Source organism: Stegastes partitus, unplaced genomic scaffold, assembly GCF_000690725.1.
Source record: "Stegastes partitus isolate 25-593 unplaced genomic scaffold, Stegastes_partitus-1.0.2 Scaffold103, whole genome shotgun sequence".
Taxonomy (NCBI): domain Eukaryota; kingdom Metazoa; phylum Chordata; class Actinopteri; family Pomacentridae; genus Stegastes; species Stegastes partitus.
In genome coordinates this window covers 663,306-684,030 of record NW_007577834.1, presented here as the reverse complement: position 1 = coordinate 684,030, position 20,725 = coordinate 663,306, and the positions used below count along the sequence as shown (strand labels likewise).

Here is a 20,725-nt window from a genome sequence, read left to right as displayed (position 1 = left end):
ATCCTTTCATATCATGAATAAAATTAATTCAAAAGGACATAGAAAAGTTGCGTGCCGACTACATTCCATTAATATTTACCGGTTGCATTCAATCAATACGTTTCAACTTTTCATACAGCCACCTTCAGCACAGAAGCATATTGCTCTTTGAATGAGAACAAAGAAAGGCATAGTATGGCATAAAAAATCCTTGAAGTGTAAACTGTTGTCCAGCGAACTACAGTGCTGTTTTACAATTCAAGTAGCAGATGTAAGGGGATGAAACAAAAACAGGTTTTAAAAACCTTCTTTCAAATAGCTTAGACTTTCTTTATGTGCCAAGGCTTGTGGTTCTGTGTGACTGCAGAGTTCTATTCAGTTTACTTACAGATACCTCAAGGTTTTTTGAATAGAATAGTCTACTTGAAGTATTTTTTCTTTTTTTTTTGCCTTCACAGGACCTTCAGGTTGGCCAACAGTCCCAAATCACTCATCCTAAATAATGCAATGATGTCCATACAAGATTTGGCACAATATGGAGTCTATATTTAATGATTAATAATATGACAAAAACTTAAAATAGTGTATTATGAAACCATCCAAACATTATACTACAATACATCAAACAGCTACAACTGATAGAGAAATGCTGATAGACTGTGAAAATGTGAATGTTTGAAAGTCTTCATTTCTACAAGAAGCTGACATATATTAATCAGAAAAGGGCCTTTTAGTCATGAAGATCAACAAGACCAACAATACATAATAATGTAATATAGTCCATTTATGCAATTATGAACAATTATGGTTTCCACATAGATTCAGTTTAACCATCACAGTCTCAGCCTATAATGCAGGCTGTAATTCTGATCCACTGACCCTAAAATACAAAGAGCAGGAACAATACAGGACTCTATTCATTATTATATGTATATAAAGACCTAGCTGGTGAAATTAGCCCAGAGGAGTGAGTGGGGTATTATTACATTTATAGTAGTAATTATCTTGCATCATTATGTAAAGCATTAGTAAGACAAGTTGCAGTATGTATACAGGAAAACGTAAAGGAGAAGTGCTGGTGAGGAGGGTTGACAATAGTTGCACCACAGTGGCGGTTGTGGCCTTTTTACTGATCTCAGCTCAAAGAATAGATTAGAGTGCCCTCTGCTGGTCCGTTATGACTGTGAGCAGCTTCTGAGTCATCTGAGGACAGTAAATATGTTGTTGTTATTGTTGTTTTTAAAGGATATGTTCATAGCTGGTGTCAGGTCCTGGCCTCAAATATTTAACCTTCACTACAGTCATCAACACAGAGCGGTATCAAGCTCCAACGAATACCTTTAATCTAGTCATCAAAGTACAAGGTTGAGTGATATGCTAAAATTCAACCAAGATAAATGAAAATCAAGAGGAAACACTGTGGGCGCCGTAAGGAATCAAAGTCATGCTGGCTGGTTGTGTGGTTTGGTGGGCGTACAGATGGGAGAGGGCGAAATGTCAGACAGGCGACTGGGAGGATGAGGGTCAACAGACTCACACAGGCGACTTTCCCTTGAGGGGTTTTACTGATTGGCACTGATCAAAAGGTCTTAGCAAGGTGCCATTTAATGTGAGACTGTAAACAAGGTCAAAAGGATGTCGGGTTACAGCTGCCAGTCACCCAACAGCCTGTCTGGGACCAGCAAGGTGCCACAGAGGGCTGCAGGGCAATGCGCTGAGGTTAAAGCATATATGTAAAAAACTAAAAGTCCAATTAGCTAAATATAAAGCATGGTTGAAACCGACTTGTGAAACCAAAATGTTCCAAATGGTTAACACTAGCTAAAAGTAGGTGTAAAAATAGCTAACATTTAAGCTCCAGTACCTACCTTAAACATCTCTGCTAACTAAAAAATTATAAACAGATTAAAATGTGTAAAGTAACAGATACGTTTGCAAGATAGTTAGCTAAAAGTAAAGAATGGTTACACTAGATAGATAAAAGTAAAACTGTTTAAATAGTTAATGCCGGCTTTGGGTATTTAATGAAAAGTAAAACAGCAAAAATGTTAAAATGCATTAAAGAAGTTTAAGCTATGTAGCCAAATAGCTCAACGAGCTAAACAGTAGTCAATTAACAGTTAGCTAAAAGATAGCTAAAACTGATTACTTGAGGTAACTAGCTGTTGCATACATGGATGAATAGCTAAATTTGACATCTCTCTATTAGGAATAGATATCTAAAATAAATGGTAGAAGCAAATTGCTAAATTAAACAGTCACACATTTTCTTATAGTAGTGGCTAAATGTTTGACATGAGGTCAAAGCATTTGGTTGAAACCACAAACTATCTAGCGTCTCTGGCTAGTGAGACCAAAAAGTTCAATGGTAGCAACAATGCTGTAACATCCACTTTTCTGTGAATAATATGTAAAACATAAATGCAGTTTAGAATTTGTTCAAATGAACACATTTTGAGACTGACTGGCATTGTTGATAAAAGGGTGCTTGAGCTTTTCACTGCTGTAACCTTCAGTATTTGACACAAAAACACTGATGTATTGGTGTCTCATGGTCACGAGTTCAAGTAACACCTTGGTATCAGTCTCCCCCTTAAACTATTTCTCTTAGTCAATCCCGTCAAGCAGAAATATTAATACATTTATTCTGATACTTGCATACACAACTAAAGGAAGGTAATGTAGGAGTTGGAATAATATCCCCTTTATAGCTCAGACAGCTAAACTGACAACTGGATGGTGCTGACATTGAGACATATTGATCATCAGGTCAGAGCAGCGGTTGCCCAGGGCTGATTTGGGGATTTACAGGGAGGGTGAAACAAGGAAAGTGAGCAAAACAAATGATTGTCTCTCAGAATTTGGCCCGGGGTGAGACGCTCAGCACTGGACGCTGACTGGTTTGGTTGCTTCTCTATTGATTTTAGCCTGGGACGGGCTGTAGGCCAGCCAAGGCCCCTGGAACTGACTGTCTGGCTGGTGTTTAATTAATTAAAGTAAAATCATCCTCGGCTTGACTCAGACAGCACCAGAGACACTGAATACATGGCGACCCAGTAGCTGAGTCCTTTGAATGTGAACCATCTGGACACGTATGTCCTGAGCAGCTGATCCCTGGTTTAATTTCTAACTGTGCTGCTTATTGTATGCTGCACTCTCTTGCATTTTCCTTCTCTCTACAATGCAGAATGAAATATAGGCGAAAAAAACAAAAACACACTGTTGTACCACAAAACAGTTTGATTCATCTGACGCTTTTATTGTGGTGTTCTTGCTATTAGTGATCAAGCTTCAAAAGAGTTTTGCTATTTAGATTCCTGTTAAAATCTGATGACAACAATCAACTTCTTAAAAACACTGACACATGTAGAAATGTGCTGGTAGAGTTGGTCTTAAAGCCATTTTATGATAAACTGCATATTGTATTGCAGTGACAGGAGCAGATCTCTGGAGGGAGCTACAGCACCATGAGATACATTTCAGAACAACCTTGCCATCATTTTCTCAAGATATTCAGAAAAAAGCAAATAAAAGATAAAATGTGGAATTTAGCAAGGCAAGTCAACTCAAGTCTACACATTCTGTGCTGCACTGATGAAAAAAAAATACAGAAAGATATTAAAATGTGTGTGAGGAACTTTGTACAGGAATTCTGTCAAAAAACATCCTTAATAAATGTCCCTTTTAAATTCAATTCTAATACTCAGTGCATGCTTGCCCTTCTTTAGTACAGATGCAATAGTCGGACATGGAAATTATTATTCAAAACCATTTTGTATTTGACAAAGCATTTTTTGGATGGTAGCTGACACATTCATTAAGTAACTTCCTGTTACAGTACAATTAAAAGTAACCTGTGAGACACATTCCCTGGATATATTATTGTAAAATGTTGTGATAACAACAATCTGTGCAATACTAAGTTTTGCTCTGTTTATCTCCTTTCAGTGTTTTTGAAACAGTTTTTCTTCAATTTATATTTTTTACTTGCTATGCTTTTCACTACTTGAAAGGAAGATAACACTACGTGTGTTGTTACCATTTATTTCACAGCAATATACATTAATGAGAAAATTCTAGCCACAGATCCTTTGATATCCCAACATCACATCTTGTGTTGATATTGGACGTCAGTAGTTAAGTCGCTTTTCCAGGGATCACTCTGTCTCTCTGTCCAGTGCATTAAAGTTTGCATGACTGCACAATCATACTGTCCTCTGGCCAACGGTATGAATCAACAGCAAACTCATCGTAGTCGGTGCTATAGCAGAGTGAGTGCACGTGTGCCTGTTTGTCGGACGGCTCGGGGCGAAGTGTGGCCATGTTGTGCTCGTAGGCGTACTCCATGATCTGTAGCACACAGGTTTTGGAAAAATTGAATTTCTTAATCGTCCATTCAACTGGACTCAGACATGATGAACTACATTTGCTTGATACTGTGTGTTTACTGAGATCTCACCTTGACGGCCAGTTTGAGGGAGACGTCCCTGATAGAGCAGAGGGGAGGATACAGTCTTCCCTCTGCCAGGTCCTTTTCTGTCACCAGGTGAGCAAGAGCCTGATAAACAGTGGACAAACAGCTCATGTTGCAGTAGCGAAGACAATTAAATAACAAGCTTGTGTGTGTTGCTGGAGTCAGATTACTCTCCGGGTTTTTTTTTTTTTTTTCATTTTTAAAATTGATTTTACCACTGTCTTGGAGCTAATGTATATAATAAAATTATAAATTCAGTATAGTAAGATCCCCCAAGTGACTGATACAGTATCCCTTTTAATGTGATGTAATATGCTTCTTTAGTGTCACATGCTATTATAAATCGTTGTGTTCATTTTTAACACAAAACAACTACAATTGTCCTCAAATGTATTCATACCCTTCCATTAAAGAAAAGTTAAAAGTCACAACAATCACTTAAATAACTAGAAACTGAAAAAAGCAACAATAAATAAAAATAATAATAATTAAGTGAAATTAGACATTCCTTTTGAATTGCGGTGGAAAAGAATAATTAAAAAACAAACAAACAAACAAAACTGTCCCAGACAAATTAAAGCACTTTGCTGATGAGCAGTGGGCCAAAATCAAAATACCTGTCAACAGGTGCAGAAGTCTGATTGAAAGTTACAGAAAACACTTGATTGCAGTGATTTGCTCAAAGGTTTGGTCAACAAAATATTAGTTTACAAGTCCCATCATGCTTGTTTGCTTGTTTTTTATTTGTTTATTTGTTTGTTCTTTTAATATTTCTGTTGAACCAGAATTCAAAAGCAACATCATTATTTTCATTGAAATTTTATTTATTACTATTTTTGTCAATTTCAACTTATTTCAGTGATAGCTGTTTTCTTCCTTCTTTAATGGGAGGGTATGAATAAATATGAGGACGACTGTATTTAGGTGTATTTAGTGTCTTCAGAATTGCAGTCCGAGGCCTTACATTCCAGTAAAAAGAATATAAAAGATCTGAAAAGGCTGCGTGTACACTGTATGCATCACCTCTGCTGCAGTAAGGAAGATCTCCTCACTAATATGTCGTATGGCACAAGCAGTGACGCCCAGGCCCACACCAGGGAAGATGTAGGCGTTGTTGCCCTGCCCGGGGTAGAACGTCCTCCCATCAGGCAGGGTGACAGGGTCAAATGGACTGCCGCTGGCAAAGATGCCCCGTCCCTGCAGCACAGAGCAGTTTAATAAAGTTTTTGATTCATGTCTTTATTCGAGATAAGCAATAAAACAGTGTACAGCTATGTACTGAATTGAAACTGCACCTCTGTGAACGTGTAGCACTGCTCAGCTGTACATTCGGCCTTGCTGGTCGGGTTGCTGAGGGCGAAGATGATCGGGCGTTCATTGAACGAGGCCATGTCCCTGATGATTTGTTCAGAGAAGGCTCCAGCGACAGCAGCCACACCTGAGACAGAAAAACCATCAGCGTGGCACACATTTCGTTTTTACGTTGCTTCTGGTCGTGTAACTTTTAAAATTCTGTAGTTCGTTTTAGCATTTTTTCCAGATGACCTCGCTAAAGTCTGCAAATCAGTCAGTGTCATTCATGGAAGGTCGTGAACGCTTGTTGCTTTACCGATGATAGCTGTAGGTTTCAGTTCCAGGATCACATCCTCCAGTTTCTTCATGTGTGCGTGTTCATGAGCAAACCTCTCCTTCTCATGAGTCAGACTGTCTCGACCCTACAGAGAGGAGGCACAGAGATTAGAGATATAAACACATTAACATGGCACAAATCATGGTTGAGTTGAATGTGTGGATTTGCTTTCCACCTTGTTTTTACTCTACTTCATCATTCATTCTGGACAGCCATAGTGCTCAGATGACAGCATTTTCTCTGCATGTGTACACGTGTTTGTACATTTGTATTTGCAGACTTGGTAAGATACCTTCACAATAAGACCTTTGGAATCAACCATCCAGATTTTTTTCAAGCACTCTTCTTTAGCGAGTCCCTCCTTCTCCATGGCCATGGTGATCAGCTCAGCAATCCCCATCGCTGCCTGGGGGCAAGACAACATGAAATGCACTCTTGTTCAACTCAGTACAGTTTGTATCTACTAAATTTACTCCCATAATTAGTTTTGAATAAGGAACGCTTCACCTACCTCCCCAGCCCCTTGGAACACAATAGTATGGTCACACATTTTGCTTTTGGTGATGCGGAGGGCGGCCAGGAGTCCAGCTACTGCCACTGCAGCGGTACCTGGAGACAGAGCAACGCTTTCCACTTTTAATCTACTGTCACTGACATTCTTCACAGGGTTTATAGGACTAGTTGTACATTCAAGACTGACTGAAGAGTAGAAAAAAGTACAACAAATGAGGAATGATTGACTGAAATGAAAGGTATTTTGATCATTTTTGGCAGACAAAGTCAGCTGTATTCAATCAAATAAAAACTTGTTTGGTGCTGACACATGGAAAGGCTTAAGTAGCCTTTATGTATCATGAGAGGGCAAAATAAGTCCACAGTGCATTCACAGCTGCTCATAAAGCTTCCTGCTCTCATCTCACGCTATCCATTTGATGCAAGTTAAATAATTAAAGTTAAACATGACCAAAGCAAATGAAGGACTGGGATGATTGTTGTTTTGACGCAGTGCCACTGAGTTTTATAAAAATGAAGCACCAGGGTGATTTATAAATATACCTCTACTTTTGTTTTGTTGTAATAATTCATGATCATATATCAAGCAAGAGTGTGTCTGTGAGTGTGTGAGTAAGGCAGACTTGTGTATTTAAGTACAATGCTCTTGTTTGGCACTTTGGTGACAATGAAACAAACTATTGATTTGTGTTTTCAAAGACAGGATCATTCAGATTGTCCTGTTCCACCACATGTCATAGGGAAAAGTAAATCTGCGTTTCCTCTGATGACATTTCCAAACAACAGAGGAAAGACTACAAACACATCCCATGTGATCTCCTTCAAACATGTCACTGCACTTCCACTGGTCTCCAGCAATACAACAAGTTTGAAGTCGACTGGATGAAAGGTTGTTGAGATTTGTGAAGAACACACACATACAAAGATTTCTTAATTTAAAAAAGATGTTACTAAATAATGAATCTTATCAAGGAAATTAAATTCAACACTTAAAAACAATATCATTATCACAATCACAAGGAACTGTGCATGATGCAAAGAACAACGTCAGGCTTTGTGTCCTATTTTACTTGTTTGGCTATTTTTTCTGTACTCGGTATCTTATTAGCTATACTGCTGACACAAAATGTATTTGTGTTAATGGTTGTGTGTGTGTGTGTGTGTGTGTGTGTGTGTGTGTGTGTGTGTGTGTGTTTGTCCGGTGTGTTACCTTGGATGTCATCATTGAATGTGCAGTACTTGTTGCGGTACTTGCTCAGCAGACGGAAAGCATTAACATTTGCAAAGTCTTCAAACTGAATCAGACAGTCCATTCCATACCTGTAAACAGAACAGCAGCATTTAATCCAACAGAGAACATGAAAGGGCGCTAACAAAGCTAACCATGGTAAGGGGTACTTTTACAAGTAGAGAGAGCAGACTCTGCTTAAAAAACACTTTATCTCAGTCCAGAGGGGGGTGCTCTCCTCCTACACTACACAGCACAGACTGAGAAATAAAGAAGAGAGAGCACAAAGTTGTAACAATGAATTAAAGTCAGCTTTTAAAACACGCACAGCTCACGTGAAATAAAGAGGAACCCTTGTTTTGTTAAAAGCAACGTTTAAAAGCTGGACTGTGCACACTGTTTTATTTCATAGTCATTTGACAAACTGACACCTGTGGCTCTCATTTTACAACGGCACCTCATAATGAGTTTCAATGAGGGAGGTCGAACACCTAACAAAGGAGCAGAATCACAAAAAAGCCAAATCTGAAGGAAAAGCACACAGAGCCCACCCAGTAAAGCAGCAGCACCACATTTTACAAGATGCGTCTCGGACCACCTGACACATACGGCCAATACGGCAACACAGGAGCTGGTGCCAATAAGCTCCTACAACAACATCATACAACAAAAATAAGAGCAGCGTTATGAGTCTGTAAATTAGATTTAACAGCGACAAAAAAGGAACCCCAAGTTCAGGTGCCCTTCAACAGATGGAACTTTTGTTCAGGAATTTACTGGGGCTTTGCACAGTGACAGCTGCTGCTCTGTGTCTAAGATAAAAAAAAAAACAACAAAAAACAAGATTTTCAACTGTAGGAAAAGGAAATAATGACCTGGTGAGGGTCTGCAGGATGACAAAGCTAATGCAAAGGAGAATAGTGAAAATTATTGGGGACCTTTGCAGTGGCTGTCACAGAAAAATATCTGCCTCAGTCATTTTATAATATTCAGTGAAATCCATTTTGCTCAATTTTCTTCAATTAAAATCAACTATTGTTTTATAGCTCGCCCTCCTTTTGCCCTGTCAAGCATCCTGTTTCTGCAGTTTACAAAGATAAGTGGAGCAGGTTGAGCACTTAAAATCAGAGCAGGCTACTGATTTCAGACAGAAGAACACAGAAGCTTCATTCTTTTAGCTGGCAAGTAATATTAAATAGCATACTGATGCTATTAAAGTGTTGCGATGCTTTCCCATTAAAAATGACACCAAAACCTGTTTTACCGTTTCTTTAATCGCAGTGTTTTCTATGAGCAGTGTTTCCAGGGCCTCAGCAGGGTAGTGTGTGCTTTCAGTGATCTGCTTCCACTCTTTGCATCAGTATATTCACATCAAGATGTGAATTTTGGTAACCTGACAACACTACTGGCAACTGTCAGGTTTTATCAGCTCTGACTCACTAGATAATCAGTAATAACATTGGCTGCAATACTTATTTGAAAACACTATTTCCAGTTGAGCTTTCCCATCTGATTTGTTTTAAAATGAGAAAAACCTGTTCCTTGGCAGGGTAATGGTAGAGTCCAAGTATCAAAGCTATAGAAGGAACAATGTAAGATCAAATTTTCCTCTAATAGGCATTAACCATGTTTGGCTGCTCAGCTTACATACCTGTGTGAGCAAGACAGGGAAGCAGCAGCACAGGAAAACTGGCAGCTGCTACTCTGAGCTGTCCAATGACTTGAACACTTGCAAGCTGTAAACATGAGATTCACTTCCCTCCCATGTGATGTGAATGTTCCAATAAAATTCTTGTAAAAGGTGAAGTTACCATTAAAATTCTGCAGCTTCTGTGGACTCACAGGATATATGAAGGGGTCTTCTAAATCCTGCATTAAAAACACAGTGTTTCATATTTCAGAGAGTAAGTGATGGAGGAAATTGGGGGCAGGCCAAGCAAACAGACTGAACCAACACCTGTAGCCTGTGAGTTAACTGAAGAACAGTGAGACCTACATTTTCAATTCCTTGCTCATGAAATGTGTTTTTTTTACAGTCAGAGTTTCTTGCTTTCTTTTCTCCTTCATTTCACTGTCTAATAACTTTCTCCTTTCTTTCTGTTACTTTTTCAGCCTTTTCATAAAACCCCACCTCAGACCTCATAAGGAAAACGATCCTTGTTTGCACTGTTATTGTACAACACACTGAAGCCGTTTCCTACTTGTTACAGTGGCTGCTAAACTGCTTAGATTCTTCACCAAGTAGGAGAGTGAAGCTGAGCGGAAGCAAGGCAAAAAAAAAAAAGAAAAAAAAAAGCAGGATGAGAAGCAAACCTGAGTTCAGCTGTAATAAAACTTAACGTCCTGATGAGAGAGAGCCATCGCTGGGTCACTGTTTATTCTTCCGTCCGCCACACTGCAAGACACGGATTCCCAATGCAGAAACTGACAGCGTGGCTGACTTACTGCCAGCTCTGCAGTAGTGTTGAGGAGAGAAATGTGTTTTCTATCAAGCAGTGAGCAGCACTAAAGCACTGAGAGCCTGTGCAAAGAGGAGGAATAATGAGGCCAAGAAGGGAGCTATAAACTTTTCATTGTGTTTGGGCTTTAGGAGACAGGCGACGGGCGAGGATGGATGTGGCCTTGCCCCATCGCCAGCGCAGCACCTTCTGGCATGGTTTGGTTCGACTCGCTACTAGAGAGGTCAGACTAGTTCACAAAACCAAGCTGGTGGTGCATATATTCCAAAGAAGTGGATTTGGAAGTGTAATCCTCTGGAAGATCAAAGTGATGCTGACGTGCTGCAACTATTCTCATCAGATGGTTAAAACGGAGGATTATGTGGCCTGACTGACGCTAAATTTATTTTTTAAAATCAGGCCAGAAAGATCCAATGAGACATTTAACATGCTTCTAAGTATGACTGAGCTGTGAACACATGCATATTTATGGGCATCCACTGACCATAAACTATAGAGTGACAATCTGTGGTTGTGGCGTTGCAGAGAGAAGGGATCATCTTCCCACTGCAGAAAGCTCTTTGGTCCGTGGCCTGCACCAATAAAGATAGAGGGGGTGACTGTTTTTGACAATATGTGTGTGTGCTTTGCCAAGAACAAAGCTCCTGTTGGAGGGTATTTGTGTTCAGTGTCCCTATTCTGCTTGGAAGTCTATGTTCTTTCCTTGACAACCCTCGGAATGGAACGCCAAAATCTGACAATGCACCTCTATGCCAGCAAAGAAGGAGAAGAAGAAAGAAAAAAAAAGTGGACACAAAGAAGCAGGATTTGCTTTTGTGTCTATGCTCCAGTATGAAGGGCAGTAACCTAAGCAAGTCAGGGCACACCCAAAAGATGAAAAACACTGACCATATTCTTGACTGTGTGGAGCTGTGAAAAAATGCATAAATCTCTCAGCAGCAGGAAGAGGAAGATGCAGAGACTGTACGTGCACAGAACAGACTGTGAAAAGTGCAGATGCTTGGGCTTCTGCTGTGGATTGTGCGCCTTTGGTTGTTTTGAATTGACATATATTAAATAAACTATTCATTGAAGCCTATTAGTAGCGCTTCAGACTGAGCTTTTCATGACAATGGCTACAGTCCAGCCAGCTACTTTATTAAGCCGTATAAATATTTGATTCAATAAAACTGTCTTCAATAACAAACCGCAATTGGCTACATGTGTAGATTCAACAGTCATTCACCTTCACATCAAAACAAGGGAGCGTGATGATAGAGAAACCAGGAAGTCATTAAACCAGGAAGTCCCTTTAGAGGGAAACCAGGCCAAGATGACACACCATTATAAAGTCACAAAACTGACAGCTAAACACAACATGAGTTGCACTGATCGTTCTCATTAGAGAGGCTACGTTGGAAAGCAGCGGTGGCAGCAACTAGTAGACTGCACAGTAAGCATGAAGAAGTTCACTAAAAGTGAAAGTGTGCATTGTCCAGATACACACACATTTGTGGGCTTAGTGAATGAATGAATGGATGAATTATCTTTATTTACAGTAGAACCATCTCTAAGATGCATTGCAAACATGCACTAAAATGTTACAATCAACAGAGAAGAAAAGGGAGAAGAAATATACGACCCCAAAAGAAGCTAGAGACAGCGAAGGTGCCAAACAGTAAATTGGGAGAAGTCAGGACAAGGCGTAGTTTTAAATATTAACAACTATTTATAGACTGTGTGGGCTGAAATGCACAAGAAGCCAAATTCTTCTTTACAATAATTCACTGTGTTTACAATTGGGAGGGAAAACTCAATAAAATATGCAGTAACTAAGTTCAGTGTATATGATGGAATAGTGACATTAGCATGTGCCACCCAATGTGGGCCTGTATGGCCAAAATTTGTGCTGAGAGCCACTACTGGAACAAATAGTCACAAAGCTACAGAACAAACAGTTGCCAAATTAGGCTGGAAATATCTGTTTAACATTTACAGGACTGGAGCTGGACTCAAAGATTGAAAAGGCAAAAGGGTCAAGGTCAAGATATTGATACTGCTGCTAGAGTAGTAATCGTATCAATTATTTAGACATTTTACATACAACACATCATTCTGGATCCTCGTGCTATTTATTCTTCTGTATTTACCAGTAGGTTTCTGTTCTTGTTTTTTTTTTTTTTTTGCTACCGTCTATATGTAGAAAATGTACAATCTTATTTAACGTCTGGCAAAACTCAAAGTTCACAAAGTTCAGGACTTGTTGGGTCTTGAAACTTTACACTTATCTGCATCATGTAAAACAGTGATTTTGTTCCACATGTCATAGCTGTTATTAAAAAGAATTAGAGACCGTGTAACCCTGCCATCTAGATTTGGCAGAGTGATCACTTTCCCTCTCTTTGTCCAGTGCTTTGTCAACAGTGGTGTGTGTTTAGAGTGCTCTGAGACCAAAAAGAGCCTGGTGGGAAAACACCCAGTCTGAGAGAACAGGTGAGAAAAATCCTTCCCACACCTGCTTTAGGATGTAGAATGCGCTGGTAAAAACTCTTTTGTTCTGATACAACCACTCTGTTTTCTCAGTGTGAGCAAAACAAATGACCATAAATGCAAAAAATAAAAAATAAAAAATCAGTGTACAGGATTGAAATAAATCTTTACTACTGTTATCTTTCAATGAAACCAGCAACAGAAGTTGTTTAACGCAGCATCTGTGACCTCTGTGTCCCCATTTGGTTGATGAGAGATGGAAATGTTCTTGCTGTAGAACATCTCACTCTCGAGCTCATTTGATTTACTGATTCTCTCAAGGTCAACTTATTGTAACTCAGTTAGCTGAAAGCTTGCATATAGAACAGGTCATCTCAAACTTAATACTTTTGCATTTAATCAACTCTTGTATAACTTTGAAGAAACATTCAAGTTCAACAGAGTAAAGATACCTGAGCCCAGTAGGAACAATGGCATTCTTCGCCTGCAATCAATTTCATCAGTGTGACTTTATGCTTAATGCTTAATTCTGCAGAGGGCTCACTCACACCTGGATGGTGCTGGCTGCACAGTGAGAATCACTTTCTTTGATTTCTCCAGTGCATTCAACACCATCCAGCCACTTTTGCTGAGGGAGAAGCTGCGAATGATGATGGTAGATTAACCCACGGTCTCCTGGGTTACTGACTACCTGACAGGCAGGCCACAGTTTGTCCATCTTGGAGCTGCCCTGTCTGATGTGGTGGTTAGTGACGTAAGAGCCCCACAGGGCAATGTGCTCTCTCCATTCCTGTTCACCCTGTACACCTCAGACTTTCAATACAACTCTGAGTTGGTCCACTTGCAGAAGTTCTCTGACGACTCTGCAGTGGTTGGGTGTATACGTGGTGGACAGGATGAGGAGTACAGAGCGCTGGTGAGTGACTTTGTGGAGTGGTCTGGGAGGAACCATCTGCTCCTGAATGTGGCCAAGACCAGGGAGATGGTGATCGACTTCAGGGAGAAGAGGACAGCCACACAGCCCCTGAACATCCTGGGAGAGGACATGAAAGCGGTGGAGGACTACAGGTACCTGGGCGTCCACATTGACAGCAGACTGAACAGGAAGATCAACACCAAGGCTGTATACAAGAAGGGGATGAGCAGACTCTACTTCCTGAGGAAGCTGAGATCCTTCGGCGTGTGCAGCAAGATGTTGAACATTTTTTATCAGTCTGTTGTTGCCAGTGCAGTATTCTCTGCTGTAGTCTGCTGGGGAGGCAGCATCGGAGCCGTCGACACCAACAGACTGAACAAACTGATCAAGAAGGCTGGCTCCGTAATCGGCTGCAAACCGGACACCATGGAAGCGGTGGTGGAGAGGAGGACTCTGAACAAACTGTTATCGATTTTGGATAACCTCGACCACCCTCTCCACCCCCTTCTGGACAGGCAGCCGAGCTCCTTCTCAAACAGACTGATTCAGCTCCGCTGTCACAAGGACCGTTACAGGAAATCTTTCCTGCCAAGAGCAATAACCCTATACAACACCTCACCTCTGTCTGGCAGAGAGCATTCTCAGCTCTCTGCTCTGTAAAACCCTTTGTCTTTGCACCGTTTGTCAACTTGCACACTTTGTACAGTTATTTTGTTTAATTTTAATTTCACTTTATTTTTATTTTTCATTTTTTAAATAGTATTTAAGTTTAGCCCTTTTCTGTTGTGATTGATGTTTTTTCTTGCTGCTGCTGTGTTACAGTAATTTCCCAGGCCTGGGATAAATAAAGTATTTTTCTATTCTTCTATTCTATTCTATTGAACTATAAATGTTATATCTCTTGCAATTGTGCCAGTTCAAAACTGAGAAAGATACAATTCAGTTCATATTTATTTTTGACTCTGACATATTTTTACATTTAGAAAGCAAGACACATTCTGCGTCTCTGATTTAGGAGCTGATTGCAAATACTCTGATGTATTTACACTGATCTAACATTAAGGTGTGAACTCGGCAGCAACAACACACAACAGTCTCTCCGGCAGTTAACGTCCCCATGACAACAAAGTAACGATATGAAAACAAGCCAATGAAATCTCATTTATCTGTAGACAAGATCACTCTAAATAATCTCCAGCTGCAGTCTATATTCGACTTCAAAAGACAATGCACAATGCAAAGGCACATATTAAAAATTATTTTCTTCACACATGCAATGCATTTGCAACATTTGACCAACTAGACTGAGGGATGGATATATGCCTCATGCATTCATACCATTTGACCAGTCAGATGAAATCCAAGCTACTCTCATATTATTGGTCATGACTGTGAGGTTCCACATCAGAATTTCTTTATATTGTACAAGTCTAGTCAAAACAACCTTTACTGTTTTTTTCAGTTGTACATGAACTTCAATCTGTCTGCTTTGATTTGACAGTTTATTTCACACGTATTTCTTGACCTTTCCTAGCTGTAATGTAATAATAGGCGAGACAGCTACTGCACCACTGATCCACCCACGTTGTTCCTCTCACACAAAGCTGTGACAATGTTAGCATTAGCAAGCCTAAAAACTGCAGAAAATGTGAATAAAAGTTATTCTGTTCCTTTCTTGTGGCAACACACAAATCATGAGCCCAATACCTGTGCTTTATTCCGAGTTCAACAGTGAGCTAAGGAACAACACCTACATACACAGTGATGTTTTAAAGGGCTGTAAATGTGCTTTTAGCAACTTTTAACGCTTCATGCTGCCTCTCCAGTAGAGACACAGACAGTCTGATGGTAGCTTCCTCTGGCTGGTTGGCTCTGACAGCCAGTCTCCCCATTGAGTAATGGTACTCAGTACAGAAGAAAATTAATGTCTTTCAACAAATTGAAATGACTACACTGAATCAACACCGCCAAAAAAGCAGCTTTTTGCAGTAGAGCTGCCCTCATGGGGCCCATTGTATGCTCAGCAGCCATTCACAGCATTATTTCCCTTATAGGGTTAGCATATTTAAATATCACAAAAGCCACAGAAACAATCATCGTCTGATATACGAGGTGTGTCAGAAACGTTTCCGGACTGGTGTCACAAAAGATATATTTCAAATCCAAACCACAAACTGCAAGTTTTCTCCTTCGAAGTAATCCCCCTGGAGTCTAACACACTTTCCCAGCCTCTCTGCCACGCCGCCATACACTCCTGGAAGGATTCTTCCAGGATCCTTTGCAGCTCTGTCATCACAGTCATCTTGATGTCGTCCATATCTTCAAAACGGGTCCCCTTGATGACCCCCTTGAGCTTGGGGAAGAGGAAAAAATCCCACAGAGCCAGGTGGGGTGAGTAGGGAGGTTGCTCCAGCACGGCAATGTTCTTCTCAGCCAGGAACTGTCGGATGCTCAGGGCATTGTGAACAAGGCGTGTTGTCATGGTGAAGCAGCCACGACTTGTCCTGCCACAACTCTCACTTCTTCTCGCGCACTGAACGAAGCAAACGTCACAGGATCTCTTTGTAGACGTGCTGGTTGATTGTCTGAAGGGGAAAGCTTGCAGTTTGTAGTTTGGGTTTTGTGACACCAGTCCTGGAATTTTTCTGACACACCTCGTACACTCTGCTGAAGCCAATAACCTTGTGTACAGTGCTTGTATGGACTAACTGAATGATGACCACTTACTGTTGTGTATACTGAAGTGCCACTGAATGTGACATAACCTCTTACCCAGAAAAAGCAAACACAACAAATTAAACAGCAACTACAAATGCACAGTGATTCATGATTGTCAGTCAGTCACCCTCTGACCCTCCGTGTCAAACGCCACACCACATCATACACTCTCACTCCTCTGCTGCATTTTTAACATTTGCTGGAGGGCGGAATTCTAGCTGGGTGTTGTCATCTTTTTAAAAACTGACAAATCTGGATTACTGTTCAAAAGTTATCACCTTTTTTTTATTCGAACTGAGCCGCACCCACATGGGACCAGTAAAAAGAGAAAAGAGAAAACAGCAGAGACAGAAGCCTCACATGAGAAATAGCCAAAGCTAGAGAAAAGAAGAGAAATTGTTCTGTTGGTGTAAGGCCACACTATTTCATAGTAAAAACACTGACTGAGAAAACAGGTTTTCAGAGTCCATTTGAAGGTTACGTATTAGTGCGAGCTTTGTCTGTATGCCAGTCACTCTTTATTCACTCGCACAATATAAATTACCATATGAAAGAAGGTGTTTTGATCGATTTGAACACTGGGGACTTCCAGAAAGAGAAAATAACCAGACGGGCAGACAAGACAGCAGTCTAACCTTTCCTACCATGGGACTGTTTAAGCCATTTGAGCCACTCTACCAGTACAACACAGAGCTCTGTTGTGCCTAACACTTTTATTTTACTGTGATTTATGATTTGCAACAAAAATACTGCCAGTGGAAGAAAAGAAAAAAAAAATATCTTTGACTGATTGTTTTCTAGAGCTGCCTTACAGGGTTTCTTGGCAGTAACTGCTAAACCAGTCCAACACACTGGGAGTAAATGCTTGTAATATCATTAATGTTGGGTAGCGTACAAAAAAAAAAGATGAGACATGAGACAACAGACACTTTCCCATGCAGTGAATCACTCAGATGCTTGGTGTGATGTCTGTAGGGGCGTGAAATTATTGAGTGACCGAACTCCTTCAGGGAACACAATCCGGCTTCATCTGTGACTTGATGAAACCTGAATCTAAGAGGAAATAGATGGATGTCATATAGACCTCCAGTGCTGAGGAGGGGGGGGGGGGGAATAAAAAGCAGAGGAGAAGGTATGAAGAGATTCTTTTGGTTGGAGTGCATTCATGAGGGCCACAGAGAAACAGGGAGGACCTCAGCGAAAAAAGGTCACAGACAAGGGTGCTCTGTCCAAACACAGCTGTCCAACCTGTGTGCATATATGCGTGTTTGCGTACACACACACACAGGCTGTGTGTTACCTCTGTCCCTATGGGGGCTTTGTGGCTGAGGACTTAATAAACCCCCAGCCCCTCTCACTCTCCAGAGAGGCAGCATCTCTCAGCACACGTTATTTCTCAAATCCCCGAGCCGTCATTAAAGAAAGACACGTTCTACATTCTTTCCTCCCCTCTACTCTGTTGCTCCTTTCATCCATTCATCCATCCATCGATCCGTCGGCCTGTTTCTTACTCACTTTGTGCCAAAAGTTTAAAGCTGCTGAGGGCATTCTTTGCATGCTGTTCCAAGTTGACGGGGAAACACCCTGTCCAATACTGTACGAGCATATGTGGCATGAGCAGCTCTGACAGCACGATGCGAAATGTTTCTAAAGTACAGCTTACGTCTAGTATATTTTTGCCCACCTGAGCATAGTTAACCTACTTAAGATCTACAATATTTAAGGGTAACAATGGTGAAATTTTATATTCTTCTTAAGATCAACAATTCGCATTAAAGACTGGATCCACCAATGACAAACAGCCTACTTACAAAGACATCCTATGTAGCTAAAGATCAAAATCCTTACTGCTAAAAACACACCAGTGAGCCTCAGCGTTGCAGGAAATGTTGTCACGTTCCTTCACTGCACTGTTTTAAGCTGATTTAAAACAGGAGAACCAAATAAGTGTCCGCAGCTTAAAATAGCCTCCAAAAAATGCACTATTTACCCCTGTTTGAGTAATGTGTGCTAAAAAGTGCAGTCACCGTCTGTTTAAGGAAATTATACGCCATTTTAAAAAAAACAAATACATCTCTGGAACACATTTGTAAGGACGAGGGAACCAGAGGGATTGTGGATGAGTTCCTAAGATGTGGAGATTGAACATAGAGACAAACACACTGTTTTGTGCTGTTTTTTATGGGATTTGCAATAAAACGTTGAACAATGACAACTTTTTCTTTTAAAAGAAAAGCTTGGAAATATGTGACTTGAAGTTGTTAACATTCTTGCCAAAAGTTTAATGAAGAAATTGACACAACTTAGACATTTTTCTGTCAAGCAAGAATACACACTGCAGACAGTAATGTTAGCATCGAGCATTGTTGTGTTGATATTTCAGTATCAGCACATTCCCCCACTTTGTCTTACCACCTTTGTGTGACGAGATTGTTACTGTGAAATCTGCACACACAAACAAAAATGAATGAGAAATTAAGAGTGACAAAATGAGGTGTGTTGCTGAGAAAAAATCTAAAGTTCAAAGCTTCATACACAGCAGATCCTTGGTTCATTGTTTAAGAGGGGATGAGGGTGTGTGCTAAAGCAATCGGGTAATTGCTTTCATTTTCTGTTTGAAGTCAAAAGCACAGCTGATTGTTCAACAACAGCTGATTCTTCTGTGAAGATGGAAGGCTGGCCTGAACTCAAACATCGTGTTGCATCACTAACTGTGCGTCTTTAACTAAGAAGTATTTTTAAATGGTGGATTAAAGAATCTCTCCAGACTTTTTTTTCTTATTGATGATGAGTCAGTCTTAGTGTATTTTAGTTCATGTTTAGTTTCTTAGAAAACTAAACATGAATATTACTTAAAAGACTGCAGAGCTGTAATCATTCATAGAGTCTCTGAGCCCATAATTATTCATTTTCCGCCAATCTGGCTCCTTTGGGGAAAAAGCATCGCTGTTCCCTGTAGTTGAGAAGCTACCCGGTTATTAGAGTCATGGCTTCCTGTTGCCAGCTGGAGGGGTCCCAGACCCAGGCTTCTCCCTCTGGACTTCAGTCTCTGGGTTAGAACGAGACTTAACCAGGCCCGTGTGTGTGTGTGTGTGTGTGTGTGTGTGTGGCTGTGATGGCTCCAGACTTGTGGGTATGCATGCTAAACAAAGGTTTACAAAAGTCTGAATCAAGGACAGGTCTGCAGTAAACACATCGATTACCAGCTCCAATAACAAGCAATGTGTCTCTCCTAATTTCACCTCAGAAAAAAGCAGGATGAAGGTCAGGTCAGTTCATGCAAACCAAACAATTGACAATACAGAACACTAAATACTGCGATTCTTTGCAGTGCCTCCAAATCAAAGAGGTCAAAGCTAGCCACTAACAAAGTTTAGCACATCAACATGACATCTCAGCTTTGAATTATGCATTCTCATTGATTGGGGATGATATGACCGGATGCTTTCCAGAGACTGGATTACTGAGGTAGACAAAGAAAAAAAACATATTCTTCAACAGACCAGAGGTCTCCCACTAATCCTCCAAGTAGGACTGAAACAATTCCTCACGAAATGTTATGTTTATTAAAAATCTTCAATGCAAAATCTTTGCGTTGAACCTTGGTTTTAACTATTTACAATTTTACAGCATTTTGATTGCAAAATGAAGAATGAGAAAAAAATAGTAAGGGACTGAAGAGAGCAGACAGGCCAGGGAAAGCCACAGAACTGTCCAAAGTTTGGGATCATTTTATGGTGCAAAAAAAACAAAAAATCTCTAGAGTGTTCCTTGTAAAAAAACAAACTTGCCTTCCACAACAGCACAAAGCATCCAGTTATATGCAGGACCTGAGCGGACTGAGTCTGACACAAGGCAATTTTAACATTAACATTTAAAATAAATCAGTATGACTTCCAGATGGGATGAGGGATACGAAAGTGCAGAGTCAAGCACAAAAGCCCTAAAATTTTATTAGCAACAAGCAACACATTGAAAGCTAAGCTAACAAACTGAAGCTGTGTTAGCCATGATGTTAGTCACCAGAGTGAAGCTATGTCACCTGGGAGACGGACTAAAGTTGATTTAGCTGTTAGCAATAATATAAATACAGAAAAAGGCTAATTTGTCTAAAATACTGCTTTGCAAGTTCGCATCAAGCCTCATTTAATTTGGTCTAATGGTATCAGATTGCTGCTATCATCAGTAATTTTGTCACAGGCCAACCCATATCCCTGCCCCTGGTTTAGGTATGGCAGTACGCAATTGAAGCAATAAAAAATGTTACCTTAATCTTAATATTTGTTAATTTTAAAATTCCTGTCTTATTTGCTTTTTTTGTACATTTACTAAAAAGTTT

General features: G+C 40.2%; 1 protein-coding gene across 1 annotated transcript in view; it reads right to left on the bottom strand.

The window, feature by feature from the left end:
• Positions 1-3,217: 3,217 nt before the first annotated feature.
• Positions 3,218-20,725, bottom strand: part of me1 (malic enzyme 1, NADP(+)-dependent, cytosolic) — a 90,046-nt gene continuing 72,538 nt past the window's right edge. Inside the window, exons 7-14 of the mRNA XM_008277620.1 lie at positions 7,807-7,916; positions 6,595-6,692; positions 6,376-6,489; positions 6,063-6,168; positions 5,749-5,891; positions 5,477-5,650; positions 4,439-4,537; positions 3,218-4,329 (exon numbers count right to left, since the gene is read on the bottom strand). Coding sequence (XP_008275842.1) covers positions 4,162-4,329; positions 4,439-4,537; positions 5,477-5,650; positions 5,749-5,891; positions 6,063-6,168; positions 6,376-6,489; positions 6,595-6,692; positions 7,807-7,916 — 1,012 coding nt within the window. The 3' untranslated portion in view covers positions 3,218-4,161. The remainder of the gene's footprint in view (positions 4,330-4,438; positions 4,538-5,476; positions 5,651-5,748; positions 5,892-6,062; positions 6,169-6,375; positions 6,490-6,594; positions 6,693-7,806; positions 7,917-20,725) is intronic.